Source organism: Nomascus leucogenys, chromosome 7b (assembly GCF_006542625.1).
Source record: "Nomascus leucogenys isolate Asia chromosome 7b, Asia_NLE_v1, whole genome shotgun sequence".
Classification (NCBI taxonomy): domain Eukaryota; kingdom Metazoa; phylum Chordata; class Mammalia; order Primates; family Hylobatidae; genus Nomascus; species Nomascus leucogenys.
The window spans coordinates 18,275,886-18,293,492 of NC_044387.1; the positions used below are offsets into that span (position 1 = coordinate 18,275,886).

At 35.6% G+C, this 17,607-nt stretch overlaps 1 protein-coding gene across 2 annotated transcripts in view; it reads left to right on the forward strand.

Annotated features, from left to right (window-relative positions):
• The first annotated feature begins 3,023 nt into the window (after positions 1-3,023).
• The window catches only part of SLC7A11 (solute carrier family 7 member 11), a 77,679-nt gene continuing 63,095 nt past the window's right edge, over positions 3,024-17,607 (forward strand). The window contains exons 1-3 of one of the 2 annotated variants that reach the window (XM_030815699.1): positions 3,024-3,038; positions 10,011-10,385; positions 15,670-15,796. In XM_030815699.1, the coding sequence (XP_030671559.1) occupies positions 10,109-10,385; positions 15,670-15,796 (404 nt within the window). In that variant the 5' untranslated portion in view covers positions 3,024-3,038; positions 10,011-10,108. Of the gene's footprint in view, positions 3,039-9,719; positions 10,386-15,669; positions 15,797-17,607 lie in introns of those variants that run through there. The other variant, XM_003264668.3, reaches the window with a different exon arrangement.

The following is a 17,607-nucleotide window of genomic DNA, read 5'->3' on the forward strand; positions in this document are numbered from 1 at the left end:
TGTCTCAAACAGAAAGAAGGAAACAAGAAAGAAAGAGAGAGAGAGAGAGAGGAAAATTCCAGGCCAATTGTGGCACAGATTTTATCATATTCTGGATTTTTTGGATTGTTTTGTTTTCTCATCACTGGATTCCGGGTAAGCATTTTTGGCAAGAATTTTATGTAAAGTATATTGCATTATCAATATTGGTTATGTTAACTGGCATTATTGGTGATGTTTGCTTTGGTCATTTAATTAAGGCAGTGACAACCAGATCTCCCCTTTACAAAGGTACACTTTCCTTTGAAATGTATAGGTGATCTTTGGAAGAATAATCCAAAAGTATGTGAATATTTTCTATTTTAATAAGATTTCACTCAGAGGTTTCCACACTCATTATGATGCTTATCTGAATCAATTATTGAATAGAAATGCAAAATCATTGATTTTCTAATTCTTTCATTCCTTTTACATTTATTAGCTGTGATTCTTTAAAGAACATCCTTTTTCTTTTTTCCCTTCTCTCTTCTAATAAAACTATACTCATCATTTAAAAAAATGTATAATAATTCGTTGCAGTCATTATCTTTCTTAGTGCTCAAATTATTCCAAGTTTGGTTAGAATATGCTGCTTCAAGAAAGCTTCTCCTTTTGACCGACTCTTATTTGTTAATGAGAACATTCTTGATTTTTGAAATTGCATTTCAGTATGATTAAGATTGAGCATCTTTGCATATGTATAAAAGCCATATGTATTTTTTTCTGTGAAGAATTTATTAATATCCTTTGCCATTTTCAGTTAGGTTGCTCATCTTTTTGTTATCAATTTGTATGAATTTTGTTAAATTTAAAAGGACTAGCACTTTGGCTGTGGTTTTAAATATATCACATTTTTGTGACATTATGATTTTATGTTTCAACTTTATGATTTTTTCTTTTTGCCAGAAAGATTTCAACAATTTATCTTGTTAAAATGATCTTTTTTTTCCGTGGCTTCTGGAGTTTGTGTCAGTTAGATAAACCTTTTGCACTCTAGATTCTAAAGGAATTCTACCGTGTTTTATTGTAGGACTTTCTACCATGTTTTATTATAGGACTTTTGTGACTTTATTTTTACATTTATACCTTTGATCTATTATGATTTTATTTCTGTTGTATGGTATGAACAATTAATTCAACTTTATGTTTTTCTAACAGTTTATCTAGGTTTCCCCACTTCATTTATTAAAAAATAATTTTAGCTTTTGTTTTAGATTCAGGGGGCACATGTGCATATTTGCTACATGGGTAAATTATGGGTATATTGTGATGCTGGTGTTTGGGGTATTAATGATCCTGTCACCCAGGTAGTAATTGTCACGGATAGTAGCCAATGGTTACTTTTTCAGTCCCCACCTCCTCCATCCCTCTCCATTAAAGTAGTCCCCAGTACCTGTTGTTCCCATTTTTGTCTATGTGTACTCAGTGTTTAGCTTCCATTTATAAGTGAGAACATGTGGTATTTACTTTTCTGTTTCTGCATTAATTTGCTTAAGATAATGGCCTCCAGCTGCATCCATGTTTCTACCAAGGTCATGATTTTGTTCTTTTTTATACGGCTGCGTAGTAGTCCATGGTGTATAACCAAGCCTCACATCATTTTTAAATAGTTCATCTTTTTCCCTCTGGTTTGAGATGATACTTTTATCATTTGATAAAATTCCAAATTTATTTGGGCCAATTTCTGGTCTTTAGATTCTGTTTTTAATGTACCTGCACCACCAGGTTTTAATTATTGAAACATTGTAGTATATTTTGATGACCTTGTATTTTCTCAATCTTTGTTTTTTAGTCACGAAAAGTTAATATTTTCATATAATTGTAGAATTATTTTTCCTAGTTAAAAATGTTCTTGGCATTTTTATTTGTATTATGTTCCATTTATAAATTAACTTAAAAAATTGACAACTTATGTTATTAGTATTCCTATCGAAAAGCATGACATATCTTTCTATCTGGTCAAGCTGTTTTTAAAAAATATACAATTTACAGGCCAGGCACGGTGGCTCACGCCTGTAATCCCAGCACTTTGGGAGGCTGAGGCGGGCGGATCACGAGGTCAGGAGATCCAGACCATCCTGGCTAACATGGTGAAACCCCGTCTCTACTAAAAATGCAAAAAATTAGCTGGGCGTGGTGGCGGGCGTCTGTAGTCCCAGCTACTCAGGAGCCTGAGGCAGGAGAATGGCGTGAACCTGGGAGGCGGAGCTTGCAGTGAGCCGAGATTGCACCACTGCACTCCAGCCTGGGCGACAGAGCAAGACTCCTTCTCAAAAAAAAAAGAAAGAAAAGCATGACATATCTTTCTATCTGGTCAAGCTGTTTTTTAAAAATATACAATTTACAAATGTCTTGTTAATTTTATTCTTAGCTCTTAAATTCTTTGTTGCTATTGTAAATGGTATGATGCCTTTCATTATTTCATGTAACTTGTTTGTATATACAAAGTGTACTGATTTGGAAATTTATTTATTTGTAACCATTACCTTAAAATAGTTTAAATCATTGTAGGAGAGATTTTTGTTGTTGTTGATGAATGTTTTATTTTTTCCAGGTAATTAATCATAAAATAATGAGTTTTTGTGTTCTTTTTTTCGTTGTTTATGCCTTTTCTTGTCAGTTAATGCATAGAAAATGATAAATGATAGAGGTGACAATATATTTCTTTGTCTTATCTCTAAGATTAAGAAGAGTACTGTAATATTCCCAAGTACTAGAGGTTGCACAAAGCAGTTCATCCCTATTCAACTGTACCCTATCCCAGTTCATCCCAGGTGAAAGTCTTAGTAACTGCAATACAGCAGCCTGACTGGAGCTATCCATACTTGGGCTCGTTACTACCATTTGGCAGGTGAGTGAGTAAACCACAGATTTTTTTGAGTCTGCACTCTAGACTACGTTCAATATCAACTGTCTTAATTCAAGTTCTTTAGAAAAATACCACAAAATAAGGAAATGCTTCTATGAATACTGTGGAGGGAGTGCAGGAAGCAGAACACGGAGGGGAAAGACAAAGAAAGGTAAAATTTCAGGTAAACGCCTAGCCTGATCCTGCAGATTGGGAAAACAACTCTGGAGGGCAAAATATACTTTAGAGATTGTCTCAACTAAAGGCAAGTATGTTGGACTGTCATATTCTCAAATCAAGGAGTGATCGGTTAACATCCCTTAACATTCCATAAGGGATGCAAACACCCAGGCATCCCTACTCTCTGCCCACATGGGAAAAGTGGCTCTGTTAATCTAAGCGCCGTCCTCTGAGGAGAGTCACAGGTATGCCTTTTTAAGCAAAAACAGAAGCTAAGGAACAAATACCCAGAAATAAGAAAAGTGGTATGAGAAAATCTCTATAGAACATCAACTATCACCTACAATTGATAATATTTTTTCCTATTGATTTAATATTGAGAGAAGTGTGTTGAATTTTAAACATTCGCTTATCAAATTTTCTTTGTTATTTTATTGTATCTGCTTCACATATTTTGTGCTGTGTTCTTAGATGCATAAAGATATTTTATCTGTACAATGACTCTTCATAATAGTTTTTGCTTTACGGATTTTTTAGCTCCTATCTTGTAGGAATAGCAAGCACTGAATATGCAAGGAGAGTTGCTGTAAGAGAGAACATCAAAGTGGAAATAAATAGTCAATTCCTGTATCTTCTCTTAAGCCAGAGTCAGCGAACTTTTTCTGTAAAGAGGCAAATTATAAACATTTCTTATTTGGCAGGCCATTTAGTCTCTTTTGCAGTTACTCAACTCTACTGTTGTAATATGAAAGCAGCCATAGAAAATATATAAATGAGTGGGCATGGCTATGTTCCAATAAAACTTTATTTATAAAACTTCCTGTCATTAGCCCATTGCACTGACCTTGTAATGCCTTATTTGCAGTTAAGATATTGCTAAACAAAGAGTTGGCAAACTACACAGGAGCTAAGAAAAATGTTTATATTTTTAAAGGGCTGTAATACACACACACACACACACACACACACACACACACACATACACATACACGCAGATACACAGAACATGGACAGAGACAATGGGTAGCCTTAAAGCCTAAAATATTAACTAGTTGGCCTTTTACAGGAAGTAGGCCAATGTCTGCACTAAACTCACAAAAATGAGTCTGGCAGTTTTTCCTCCTGTTTTCACTTTCTGAAATAATTTCTTTAAGGAGTTTATTTATTTCATAAAAATTTGGTAGGCCTTACCTGTAACACAAGTAGAAGCTAGTTTTGTTTGGTTTTGTTTTTTTGAGCCAGGGATATCCTTGATTAGCACCATAAATAGTTGCCCTTCCATTCAGTTTTTCTGTTTTTTCTAATGACATAATAGAATTGATTTATTTTCCAGAAATGTATCCATTTTATTCTGAGTTTCATATTATTTTCCATATAGTAGATCACTGTACTCCTTTATTATTTAAAAATTCTCTTTAGCTCTCTAAGATATTTTCTCTTTTTTTAAATTCACATTTAATATATTTCCTAATTTTTTATTGCTTACATTTGCCAAACCTGTATCTAAATTATTATTCTTTCTAAATAATTAGATTTTCCAGTTGGGAATGTTTTCTATTCCCCTTTTGTTCTTAATTTTTTTATTTCTGTAATTATCTTTTTTTCTTCTTTGACTATATTCTTTTTACTTAAATTTTTCTGTTGAATATTGAGCTCATTTCCTCTTTTATTTTCTGATGAATGTATCTCGAAGCTTTAAGTTTTCTTTAATCTACTCTAACAAATTTGAACATATGGTTTTCATTGTTATTCAGTTTTAAGTATTTTGTGAATTTTTTCTCAGGGCCTATTTTCTAATTTAAAGACAAGTTGGTAGTATGATTTTTTTTTTTTTTTTTTTTTTTTTTGAGACAGAGTCCCCCTGTGTCACAATCTCAGCTCACTATAACCTCTGCTTCCCAGGCTCAAGCTATTCTCCTGCCTCAGCCTCATGGTGGGATTATAGGCATGAGCCACTGCACCCAGCTGGTAGTATGATTTTTAATTTCCAGACATATAAGATTTATTTTATTAGTTTTATAACTATTAATTTCTAATTTTGTTGCATGTTTATAGTAAGAGTGTGTAGTTTACACTATGTTGATTCTTTGGAACTTACTGGGGTTTCATTTTTGTCTTCAATACGGATAGTTTTGTTAATGTTTCATATATGCTTGAAAATAATCTTTATTTTGTATTTGGTGGATGGGAAATTCTCTATAAAGTAACTGTATTAAGTTGATTAATTATGCTCTCCAAATTTTCTACAGTTTTGCTTATTTGTCTGCTTGAGCAATCTGTTTCTGAAAGAATATCACAAATTTTCAACTATTGTGCTTTTTTTTAATAATTGAGTTATGACATAAATACAGAAAGGTATAACAATATAAATGTAGGCCAGGCACAGTGGCTCATGCCTGTAATCCCAGCACTTTGGGAGGCCATGGCGGGTGGATCAGTTGATGTCAGGAGTTCAAAACCAGCCTGACCAACATGACAAAATCTCATCTCTACTAAAAATACAAAAATTAGCTGGGCATGGTGGCGCATGCCTGTAATCCCAGCTACCCGGGAGTCTGAGGCAGGAGAATCGCTTGAACCCGGCAGGCAGAGGTTGCAGTGAACCGAGATTATACCACTGCACTCCAGCCTGGGCAACAGAGTGAGTGAGACTCTGTTTCAAAACAAAAATAATAAAATAAAATAAATGTAAAGTTCAGTGAATTTCAGAAAGTTAAAATATTCAGGTAATTACTACCCAGGTTATAAAATAGTACAATACCAGGACTCTAGAACTGTTTTTGTTCCCCCTTGCAATCACTAGAAATGCTTATCTCCAAAGATAACCAGAGAGTTCTCAGACTATAGAATCATTTCACCTGTTTTTAAACTTCATATAAATTGAACCATGCAGTATTTGGTTTTTTCTTCTGTCTTCTAACATTATGTGAGAGTCACCCATAATGTTTTTTTATATCACTACTGTTCGTCCTTTTTTTTTATGGCATTGCAGTATTTCACTGAATAAATACCATGATACATATATCCGTTGTACTGTTAATGGACATTTGGGTTATTTTCAAATGAATAAAGGTACTAGGAATGTTCTCATCCATGCTTTTTGGCATATAGATGCCCTGCATTTTTGCTGGGCATATTCTCAGGAGTGGGGTTTTCTTGTTCAAAGGGTATGTGTCTGTTTAACTTTAAAAGATACCACCAAACAGCTTTCCATAATGGATGCACCAATTTGTGTCCCCCTACCAGCAGTGTAAGAATGCTGGTTGCTCCATGCTGTCAGTACTCCTGGTATTGCCAGTCTGTCTCATGTGAGCCACTCTCAGTGGGAATGGATGGCTTATTGTGGTTTCGGTTTTAGTTGCCCCAATAACTAATACTGTTGAGCAGTTTTTCACAAATGAATTGACTATTTTATTGAGCGTCTGTTCAAATTTCTTGGCCATTTTTTTATTGGGTTGTCTGTCATTTTCCTATTGATTTATACAAACTTATTGTTTATTCTGGAAATGAGACCTTTGCAAATTGCAAATATTTGGTCTCATTTTAAGATTCACTTTTATAATCAAATAATATATTTCGATAAACTCAAAATCTTAATTTTAATGTATTACACTGTATTTTTCTCTTTTTTATATTAGGGCTTTATGTGTCCCTTTTAAGAAATCCCTGCTTACACAAAGTTTAGAAATATATTCTGCATTTTCCTCTAGATCAGCACTGTCCATTAGAATTATAATGTAAGCTACAACTTGGAACCACAGATATGATTTTAATTTTTAGTAGCCATAATAAAAAAATAAAATAGGTAAAACTAAATATGAATCATACAAATTATTAATAACTTTTTTGTTATTTTTCTTTAAGACTTCAAGTTCTAGTCAGATTTCAAGGGCTGATAACCACATGTGACTAATTACTATCATATCGGGTGACCCATTTCTAGAAGCGTTCATGATGCGCCATTCAAATTTAGCTCCATGATCCACATGCAATTGACTTTTGTGTGTATTATTAGGTAGTATACCTAGCAAGGAGACTAGGTAGCTTACAGAAGCAAATGAAGATCTTCAGGATCCTGAGCCAATCTGGGTCCCTTAGGAACTAAGATAGGGCATGATAGTACTAGGACTTTCTGAATATCTCTAATTTCTGCATACTCTCTCTTATTCCATGAGGATATTTGCAACACGTCAGGGAACATGGCCACCAGTTGTTCTCAGGTCACATCTTTACAATCTCCAACAACAGATGAAAAAAGCTAATTCTAATTCTGTTTAGAAATATCCCAACTCAGCTAATATTCCAATACTCTGCAGCCAGAGCAATGGATTATTTTTGGCCAGGCCTAGATTATATGCCTGTATTTATAACCATGGGACAGAAATTGTTACTAGAAAATGGTAGCTACCACTATACATTATTTCTATTTCTATTATGAGATGCTGTGAGGAAGCTAGGACTATTTCTTGTGCACAATAAGCAGTAAATAAGTATTTGCGAATAACACTAGGATAGTCTCATAATTTGACAGCTATGCTTAAAATAAGGCCTAATACAGGACGAAAAATATGTATTCATTTGCTTTGGACACATTTTTATGATACACAAATATTTGAGGACCATCCAAACTCTTAGTTTACAAGCTTAGAACTAGCAATTTTAAGAGTTCAAGGCAATTCAATATTTTCTTCATAAACTGCATTTTCTACAGATTTTGGGGTGCTTAGAAGAGGTACACTGGTGCCCTTAGTGGCAATGTGCAGCTTTGCAGACATTCTGAGTGGTGGCCTCTATCTTACATGAAAGTACAATCCTTTTGGTTTTCAGTCTAACATCAGCCATTTTTCTTCGCAATTTAAAAAAAATACTGTGAGGAGGAAAATGTTATTTAATATTGAAAGAATAATCGTCCTTTATAATTCATTCACTTTCCTATCTGACTGGGGTCTTTGGCTCAACTTATGAGTTCAGTTATTTATAACAAAATTTAAAATTAAAGTGTGACACTGTGTTAATTAGAGAAAGTTGCTGTTCCCTGAGATTCCTAGCGTCCTACTTTTACCTCATATTTCTTCAGAGCTAATATGTTTCTCTTATTGGGAAACAAAAGCTGCTCCCCCTTAGGTACATTAATCAGGAAAATTGTGTGAGTGAAAGGAGATGTAGGAGGAGGAAGAGAATTGGAAAGAAAAGAATCTCTATTTAGCTTCCTTCTTTGGGAATTTTAGCAAGATTGCATGAGGAAAATGATCCATTTTTGTTTTTTGAAAGACATAACAACTGAGAAAAAGTATTTATTTTGGCTTTATAAAAACTTTAACTTGGTGTAGCCGAAACCAATTATATAGAATTTAGATAGATAATTTAAAAAGGAGAAAATGTAGCCTCAATTATTTGGATGGCAAAGCATTGAGGTGGTGTCATTTTCCCGGGTGCCAACATAACAGAAAGTGGTTCTGACCTTTTCCATGCTACTTTCCTAATGGCGATTTCTCATTTCTTTCTTTGATCATCCTCACCATACTTGACTCCCTTCTTTCCCTGCCAACCTCTCGCACACAGGCCTTTTGTTTGTGGTTTTTGTTCAGAGATTCAGAAGCTTATTTAATGGTGCATATAAAGGTAGCTTCAGGGTAATGATAACATTCAGTTCTTCTCACTGAATCCAAAACCACATGTAACTATAGCCAAAAATGATATCTAGGATTTCTTTTCTTTTCATATTTGTTTTTTCTTGACACTTGGTTGAGAAAGTTAGAAGGGTTTAAAAATGTTTTGCCTTTTTGACCATTGCAAAGTAAATATTTTAATTTAGCTTACATTTTTAATGCATTTTAAATTTATAATCATAATATAACAATAGTTTATATAGTGTGGAAAAAAGTCATACATAATATCATTACTTTCTATAACTACTATTCTGTTTTCCTTTACAGGCTTTTGCTATATGCATATTTTTATGTAATTGTAATTGTGTAATTTTGAACTTAGAAATTTTTTTTGGTAATTCAAAGGAACAACATGACAATGAAGAATATGTAGCTTTTACATAGTTCAAAAAAATCACCTAGTGCTAATGAGAATAGGAAAATGACTATTTTCTGGAGTCATGGTGAATTTTATATTTGTCACACTCAGATGGTGATTTAAAATGCTGGTTTATTATGAGTAGTAAGAAATAATTTTATCTTTTAATGTTGAGGAAGGCTTATAGTTGTATGTATGTGACAGCAATATAAAGTGTAGAATCTTTTTAACTTTGTAAATATTGGATTTGACTGTATTGCCTTATAAAAAACTCAAAATAAAAAAATAAAAATAAGCATTACACAAATTATGAAATTCAAACTGTGTTGTTATAAACAATGCAGCTTTAGGATACATTCCACTCACAAAACAGTCGCGTGTAAAATGTTTTTATACATGCATTAAAGAAAAAGAAACTCCTTAAAATGAAGTAACTATTTCCTGTTTCATTTTGTTTGAACAGCTTTTGTTGCTCACTACGAGTTGCTTTAAATCTCTGGAAGGTCTGTTCCGAATTTACTACTTCTGGATTGGCTAAAATCTCTTTAAAGTGTGTGCTTTGTTCTCTAAAAAGCTTAGGTCAGTTGAGCAACAAGCTCCTCCTGTTTTTTTTTTTTTTTAAAAAAAGAGCTGAGTAATGCTGGAGCCTTCTCATGTGGCTGATGCAAACCTGGAGAATTTGCATCATCATTTAGCTGTAGTAAGTTGGTGTGACAGGCAGGCGCTTAAATACAAGCCCACGAGGAAGCTGAGCTGGTTTGTAATGATAGGGCGGCAGCAGCAGCAGCAGCAGCAGTGGTGGAACAAGGAGGTGGAGAATTGAGAGCACGATGCATACACAGGTGTTTCTGAGTAGTAATTAGATCGCTGTGAAGGAAAAAGCACACCTTTGAGTTTTCACCTGTGAACACGATAGCGCTGAGAGACAGTCTGAAAGCAAAGAGGAAGACATCGATCAGTAACACCAAGAGACACCAAAGTTGAAAGTTTTGTTTTCTTTCCCTCAGTTTTATTTTTCCCCCGTGTGTCCCTACTATGGTCAGAAAGCCTGTTGTGTCCACCATCTCCAAAGGAGGTTACCTGCAGGGAAATGTTAACGGGAGGCTGCCTTCTCTGGGCAACAAGGAGCCACCTGGGCAGGAGAAAGTGCAGCTGAAGAGGAAAGTCACTTTACTGAGGGGAGTCTCCATTATCATTGGCACCATCATTGGAGCAGGAATCTTCATCTCTCCTAAGGGCGTGCTCCAGAACACAGGCAGCGTGGGCATGTCTCTGACCATCTGGACGGTGTGTGGGGTCCTGTCACTGTTTGGTGAGTGCGACTTTTTCTCTGGGGGGGCGTGGCTGTGGGGCTAGAAAGCTTGCTTTCTGGGAAAGCAAATGGTAGTTTTTGAGGAGTGAATGGATGGCAAAGGCCACACCAAATTTTGAAAATTTTTGTTCAGGTACGTGAACTACCCAGACGCAGCATCCACTGTTGGTGTGATCTGGAACACCCTCAAATTGCTTCCTACAGGCTGTACTTTCTTTTCCTGACTAAGACAGGCTATTTTCTGACTTTTCTCTGCGGTGATGAGAGCAAAGGCTAACTTTCATGACCCAGTAAAAAACATGCACACTTTCTGTGCCGGGCGGTTGTACACTTAGCTTGGGCATTCTGGCAGCTGGCATGATGAATGAGACACCTGTGAAGTGGAACCTGGCATGGCCTATTTAGACATAGAACAGAGTGTTCAACAGAAGTCTTACTGACTTTTTATTAGCCAAACAAATGGGTGGCAGTCTTTATAAAAATATTTTTTAAGTTCATGTCCTTGTCACCTCTTAATATCCTTTCAAAAGTCCTTGACATGGGAGAGCTGTATGATGGCACATAACTCAATCCCTATCATAATGGGGTATATTGCAATGGCCTGAGAATATTTCAAATTACTTTTCAACCTTTCATCTCTTCTCAATACCCATACACTTTTGCAATGTAAGTTTTAAAACTTCGGTTGGGTGTTAGTTTTCTGTGCTTGCCCAGATCTGTTTTTTTCATTGTATTTCACTTGTTCTCCAGGGACACAGATGATTCGTCCACCTGTTCACTAAATTAATCTGAAGGGAACTGGCAGAAGTATAATTATGAATTTTTCTTCAAAATTTATGTCTCTTCTATTGATTTGACAATTAATAGTAAACAGGTAAATAAATGTCCCCTTATGAAGTAGGCAAATTACTAGAGAGCTACATGAGTTTGTTGTAAAGATGATAAAAACTGGTGAACTGTCAAACATTAAATTTGATTTATGCTATGAGGATTTATTTACTCTTCTTGGGAAAGATTCTGTTCTTTAAAGTTGCTCTTTGTCTTAACTCTAGGACTAACACTAACTAACAAGTACTAACGCTAACTCTAGGACTAATTAACAAGTACTAACTCCTGTTCCCATGTGTACCAATCCATTCATTCTTTCTACTCAGGCCTTGTGATGTTTTAAATCATTGATTTGAGACTCATCTAGAGAACTCAAATTCCTTTTTTTTTTTTTTTTTTTTTTTTTTTTTTGAGACAGAGTCTCGCTCTGTTGCCCAGGCTGGAGTGCAGTGGTGTGATCTCGGCTCACTGCAACCTCCGCCTCCCGGGTTCAAGCAATTCTCCTGTCTAAGCCTTCCGACTAGCTGGGACTACAGGTGTGTGCCACCACGTTTGGCTTATTTTTTGTATTTTTAGTAGAGATGGGGTTTCACCGTGTTAGCCAGGATGGTCTCGATCTCCTGACCTCGTGATCCACCCACCTCCGTCTCCCAAAGTGCTGGGATTACAGGCATGAGCCACCGCGCCCGGTCCTCAAATTCCATTTTTAGGAAGAAGTTATTTTAAATAAAACTTGTTAAAACAAGGTCATAGTATAGAAAGATTTATAGAGGAATTATTTGGGGTTTTTAGAGTTTGTGGTATTATTTATAACTAACGTGCTTTATTAAATATTCAGTAACAATTGTGTATCATTATTTCCCAGTATTACTTCCCATCTTTATAAAATAATTTGGAGTAATATCATTATGAAAAACTCTAATAGTACCCTTAGCCACTATTAATATTAAAATATCTCTGGTATATGCACTTATAGATAAAGAGAAACCTAATTGTTGATCATCTTAAATGATTTTGTGCACCCTCAGCCTTTAAATCTTCCTACAGCACTTTATATATTCAGAATAAATCAATATCTAATCAGAAAAACCACAACCAGTTTACTGGACTTTGCATACTTATGTGCATGCAGCTTCTACTATGTGATTCAATTTTTGCACCTAATAAAAGATTATTCAAATGTAATAAAATAGATCAGTATGAGTATTGCACCAGTTAAAGTGATGTTGACTTGCACTATGAAAATATGCTTATGCATAAGTATTACATATCATCTTAAGCAAAAGCTCAAAAAAAAATAAAAAGAGAGAAACAGCTAAGGAGACTAGCTAACATTACACTTGAGTTGGTATTCTTTGATTAGTAATTGCAAGGAGTGTGCTCTTGTATTAATCTACTTATCTTTATTTGCATTGCATTTGTCACTTGAGTTACCAGAAGCTTTTGGACAGGAGTGCCTCTCTTACAGTAAGCAAAGCAAAATGTGAAGAAAAAATAATCCTTCTTTTTGAAAAGAACCTAGAACTCTGGGACCAACTGTAAAGAATCTGTACATTTGGTTTAATGCATATATATATACTTTTTTTTTAATTGAAGGGTCAATACATAAATTTTTACATCTTGTTTTGAAGTTTTTTCATCTGGGCAAAATGGTTATGAAGCTTGAGACCTTTAAATGAAAATGATTCCCCCAGAACTCAGTTTAAACTTAGGGCAACCATCCTGGAGTTTCAGCAAAGCATACAGAGGTCTAGGTATTGATTCTCTGACAATAAATTCCGAGGTACTTAAGACTCTTTCCAATAACAGTTTATATTGGATCCTTTTCTGGACAGCCTACCAACATGGCGAATGTTTCCCCATGGAGAGTGAGTTGCAACTAGTTAAAATTAGTTATAGGTAGATGAAATACATCAGTGTTCCCCAAATATTAGTCTGCAGACTAGTTACTTTAGAATTATTTGTGCAAATTTTAAAATGATAGAGATTCTTGAATTTCTCTTGTGGACAATCTATACTCTCTTGATTAGAGTCTGTTTTTCATTTGCGTGTTTTCGAATTAAAAATTATTCCCAGACTGAGCACGGTGGCTCATGCCAATAATCTCAGCACTTTGGGAGGCTGAGGCAGACAGACCCCTTGAGCCCAGGAGTTCTAGACCAGCCTGGGCAACATGGTGAAACTCTATCTCTACAAAAAGTACGCAAAAATTTAGCTGGGCATGGTGGTGTGTACCTGTGGTCCCAGCTACTTGGGAGGCTGACGTGGAAGGATCACTTGAGCTCAGGAGGCGGACGCTGCAGTGAGGCGAGATTGTGCCACTGCACTCCAGCCTAGGTGCCAGAGCGATACCCTATCTCAAAAATTAAAAAAAAATAAAAATTATTCCTAGGTGACTTTGATGTCATGATAAGTTTAGAAATCAGATATCAAATATGTGACACTAAGATTTCACTGAATATCCAAATTATATTTATATTGGACAGTTCTGTCTAAATTATTACTAATCAGTAATACTTTTCTACACTTTTATTCTCAGAAGCAGATTGGAAAAAAATTGTGTTCTTACATTTGAGCACTTGGCAGTACAGATAGAACTTTTCACATACTGACAGGATGTTAATTACTCAAATTAATAAGTATAGCTATATTTCATGTGGTGCTTGCCATGTGTCAGGCCATGTACTGTCCTAGGTACCCACTGCCACATTTATACACACAACTCCTTTATAAGGTAGAAACTGAGATCTCCGTTTCACAGAGAGTGAAACTGAGGTTTTGGGGAGTTGCATATTTGTCCAATTTTATGTGAATTGTATTGTTAAATGTTAAAAATTTAGCTTATAGTTAATTTGATCTAAAGTACACAAATATAAATTATAGCACCTCATTTTAAAAAGTATATTCTGGGCCGGGCGCAGTGGCTTACGCCTGTAATCCCAACACTTTGGGTGGCCAAGGCGAGCAGATCACCTGAGGTCGGGAGTTCGAGACCAGCCCGACCAACATGGAGAAACCCTGTCTCTACTAAACATACAAAAAATTAGCTGGGCGTGCTGGCAGGCACCTGTAATCCCAACTACTTGGGAGGCTGAGGCAGGAGAATCGCTTGAACCCTGGAGGCAGAGGTTGCAGTGAGCAGAGATCGTGCCACTGCACTCCAGCCTGGGGGACAGAGTGAGACTCCGTCTCAAAAAATATATATATATATATATCCTGGCTGGGCGCAGTGGCTCACATCTGTAATCCCAGCACTTTGGGAGGCCGAGGTGGATGGATCTTCTAAGGTCAGGAGTTCAAGACCAGCTTGGCCAACATGGTGAAACCCCGTCTCTACTAAAAATACGAAAATTAGCCAGGCATGGTGGCAGCCACCTGTAATCCTAGCTATTCAGGACCCTGAGGCAGGAGAATTGCTTGAACCTAGGAGGCAGAGGTTGCAATGAGCTGACAGCGCCATTGCACTCCAGCCTGGGTGACCAGAAACTCCGTCTCAAAAAAAAAAAAAAAAAAAAACACCCTGAGTGTACACTTCAAAAAACATCCAAGATAGCCTTTTATAGAAACAGACTGAGTCAGAATTCATTTTATTGACAAAATATATCCTACAAATTAAATGAAATCTTGGCTGAGTGCGGTGGCTCACACCTGTAATCCCAGCACTTTGAGAGGCCGAGGCGGGCAGATCACGAGGTCAAGAGATTGAGACCATCCTGGCTAACACCGTGAAACCCCATCTCTACTAAATATACAAAAAAAATTAGCCAGGCGTGGTGGCGGGCACCTGTAGTCCCAGCTACTCGGGAGGCTGAGGCAGGACAATGGTGTGAACCCGGGAGGCGGAGCTTACAGTGAGCCGAGATTGCGCCACTGCACTCCAGCTTGGGCGACAGAGTGAGACTCTGTCTCAAAAAAAAAAAAAAAGAAATCTTGCAAGGCATAGAGTCCATAGTTTTCTAAAGAGTGGATACAGCTTGTTCATTTTGATTTTCCACAGAAACATAATTTATTAAAAGTGTTCTCAAAAAATAACTCAAAAAACTTAAAAGCTAACTCAAACATTTGGACTAATGCCTTGTCTTGGTGTGAGGTTGTTTTCTTCTAAAAATAGGTCAATATTATTGATATCTCTCTCCTCTTTTTCCCCTATTTCCAGGCTTTCAGCTCAAAATTCTGGAACACATGATATTGTTGTAGACATGTATCTTTGTCATTTCAAGTAAAATTACAGTGTTCAAATAGAATAAACTAAATCTCAACTGTGAGGATGTTAGAAAAGGAACTTGGCGGGTCTTAGCCATTAGATGATAGTTATTTGTCTTGAATAAGGATGCCATTCAGACCAAAGGAGGTAGTTACATCTCAGGCAACATATAAACATTATTGTATCTATTCTAATGCTGGGTGTCTTGAAAATGTATTAAATTGGTACCATTTTGTGACAAATATTTCACAGGAGCCTTGTCTTATGCTGAATTGGGAACAAGTATAAAGAAATCTGGAGGTCATTACACATATATTTTGGAAGTCTTTGGTCCATTACCAGCTTTTGTACGAGTCTGGGTGGAACTCCTCGTAATACGGTAAGAGCATAGTAGAAAGAATTAAGAAAAAATAAACCAATTCATTCTTATGAATCACCTTGATTATTTTTAACTGGTTAGACATATGCATGTCATGTGACTACATGATAAAAATGTCTACCTCAGGATATAAAGCCTGTGATAAAATACCTTTCTGAATTAAGACATTTTTAATGCAATTTTGTCACTGACAAGCAGTTCACCAGCAATGCCAAACTTTTAAAAGTATCTACCTTTCTTTAACTCTCAGCTATTCTCTTTGACACTTCTAGGAGAAAGATGCTTACTTGAAAGAATATGAACATGAAAATTCACCTGGATACCTTTTGACCAACTAGGCAAAATTAAATATTGAAGTTTTCTCTTATTGTAGATTATATCATTAAGGCATTTAACTTTACTTAGTCAACGTGACGAAGACACTTCTGTGCCTAACAACTTAGTTGGTCACCAAGTCTTATACTTCATAAAAAACAGAGTTTGCATGACAGAGTCAAATGACTCATTTCCTTATATTAAACAAATCAGGAACTACAGTTCCAAAAGTCTTTTTTGATTTTATTGTTGTAACAGTGTGTTTACATTCCTGCTTGTCTTGGTTTAAAATCACACTGAATAGTGCTAAGTCACTCTGAATAGCAAATTTCCTACAACTTTGTGGGAAGCTTATGATGTCATACGAGCATTTCAGAGTATCACAGTTCCTTAAGGCTAACTACTTCGATAAAATGTGAAGTGCACATTCTGATTACAGAATTTAATGGATATTACTAGGGAAACTTGCTCGTATCAAACTTACCAAACATATGTGATTGAGAGCTCATGTGAGCTTTTGTGGCTAAGTGCCAAATACAGTGCTAGTAAGTATTGACAACACTAATCATGAGTTTTACAGTGTTAGAAGTCTTTTTTTTTTTAAAACAAAAAAAAAAGATCTTCAAAGTAGTATATGCTTCATGAAGTCTTTTTCATTTTAAACAACTCTGCATTATTTAAAATTGTTATAATGAAATAATAATTTTTTCCCTTCCTGAAATTCCTGTATCGGGAATGTACTTTCTGTTCCTTTTGGTTGTCTCAATCTTATCTGCTCTTCAAGGGTCATCTTAAATCCTTTCTTTCCCACAATTAATTTCCTGTTTATTCTAATTTATGTTATTTCTTTCATCTCTAAGTTCTTCTGAAAATGCTTTCTCTACTTCACATTTGGCATTGAACATGATACCTTCTATTCTTCCTTAATATTTTAGGCGTCTATATTTTGTTTCCCTTTTAAAACTGCCAACATTTCAAGCATATAAAGATAAGATCTTTTTGTAACCCATATACTACTTAGGTCAGTGCCCTTTTTCTGGCAGATATTAAATTATTTTTGAATAAGTAATTGAAAGTTTAAAGTTACAATATATTGTGTACAACATACTCAGCATTCAAATGCATGTACTACTTATTTAGACTGCTGGCCTGTCAGGCTGGTGGGCTTTGGAGCTTAATACAGTTGGACTTGACTCCGTCTTCAGCCATGTATTAGTTGTGTAACTTTGGCTCATTGCTTGGCATTATGATGAACATGATCATTTCATATAAATATAGCTTATATCTTACAGTAGCACAGATAAAATATTCATATATTAATTTATTTATTCCACAAACTGCTACTGAATGGTAAATGGCAATAAAAAGAGATCTAAAATCAAATCAGCCACAATTTCTGCTCCCAGGTAGCTGATAATCAAATGTTACTTTAATTTAAAAAAAAAAAACAAACTACATTTCTCTGTGTGTGTGTGTGTCTGTTGACAGAGGAAAGT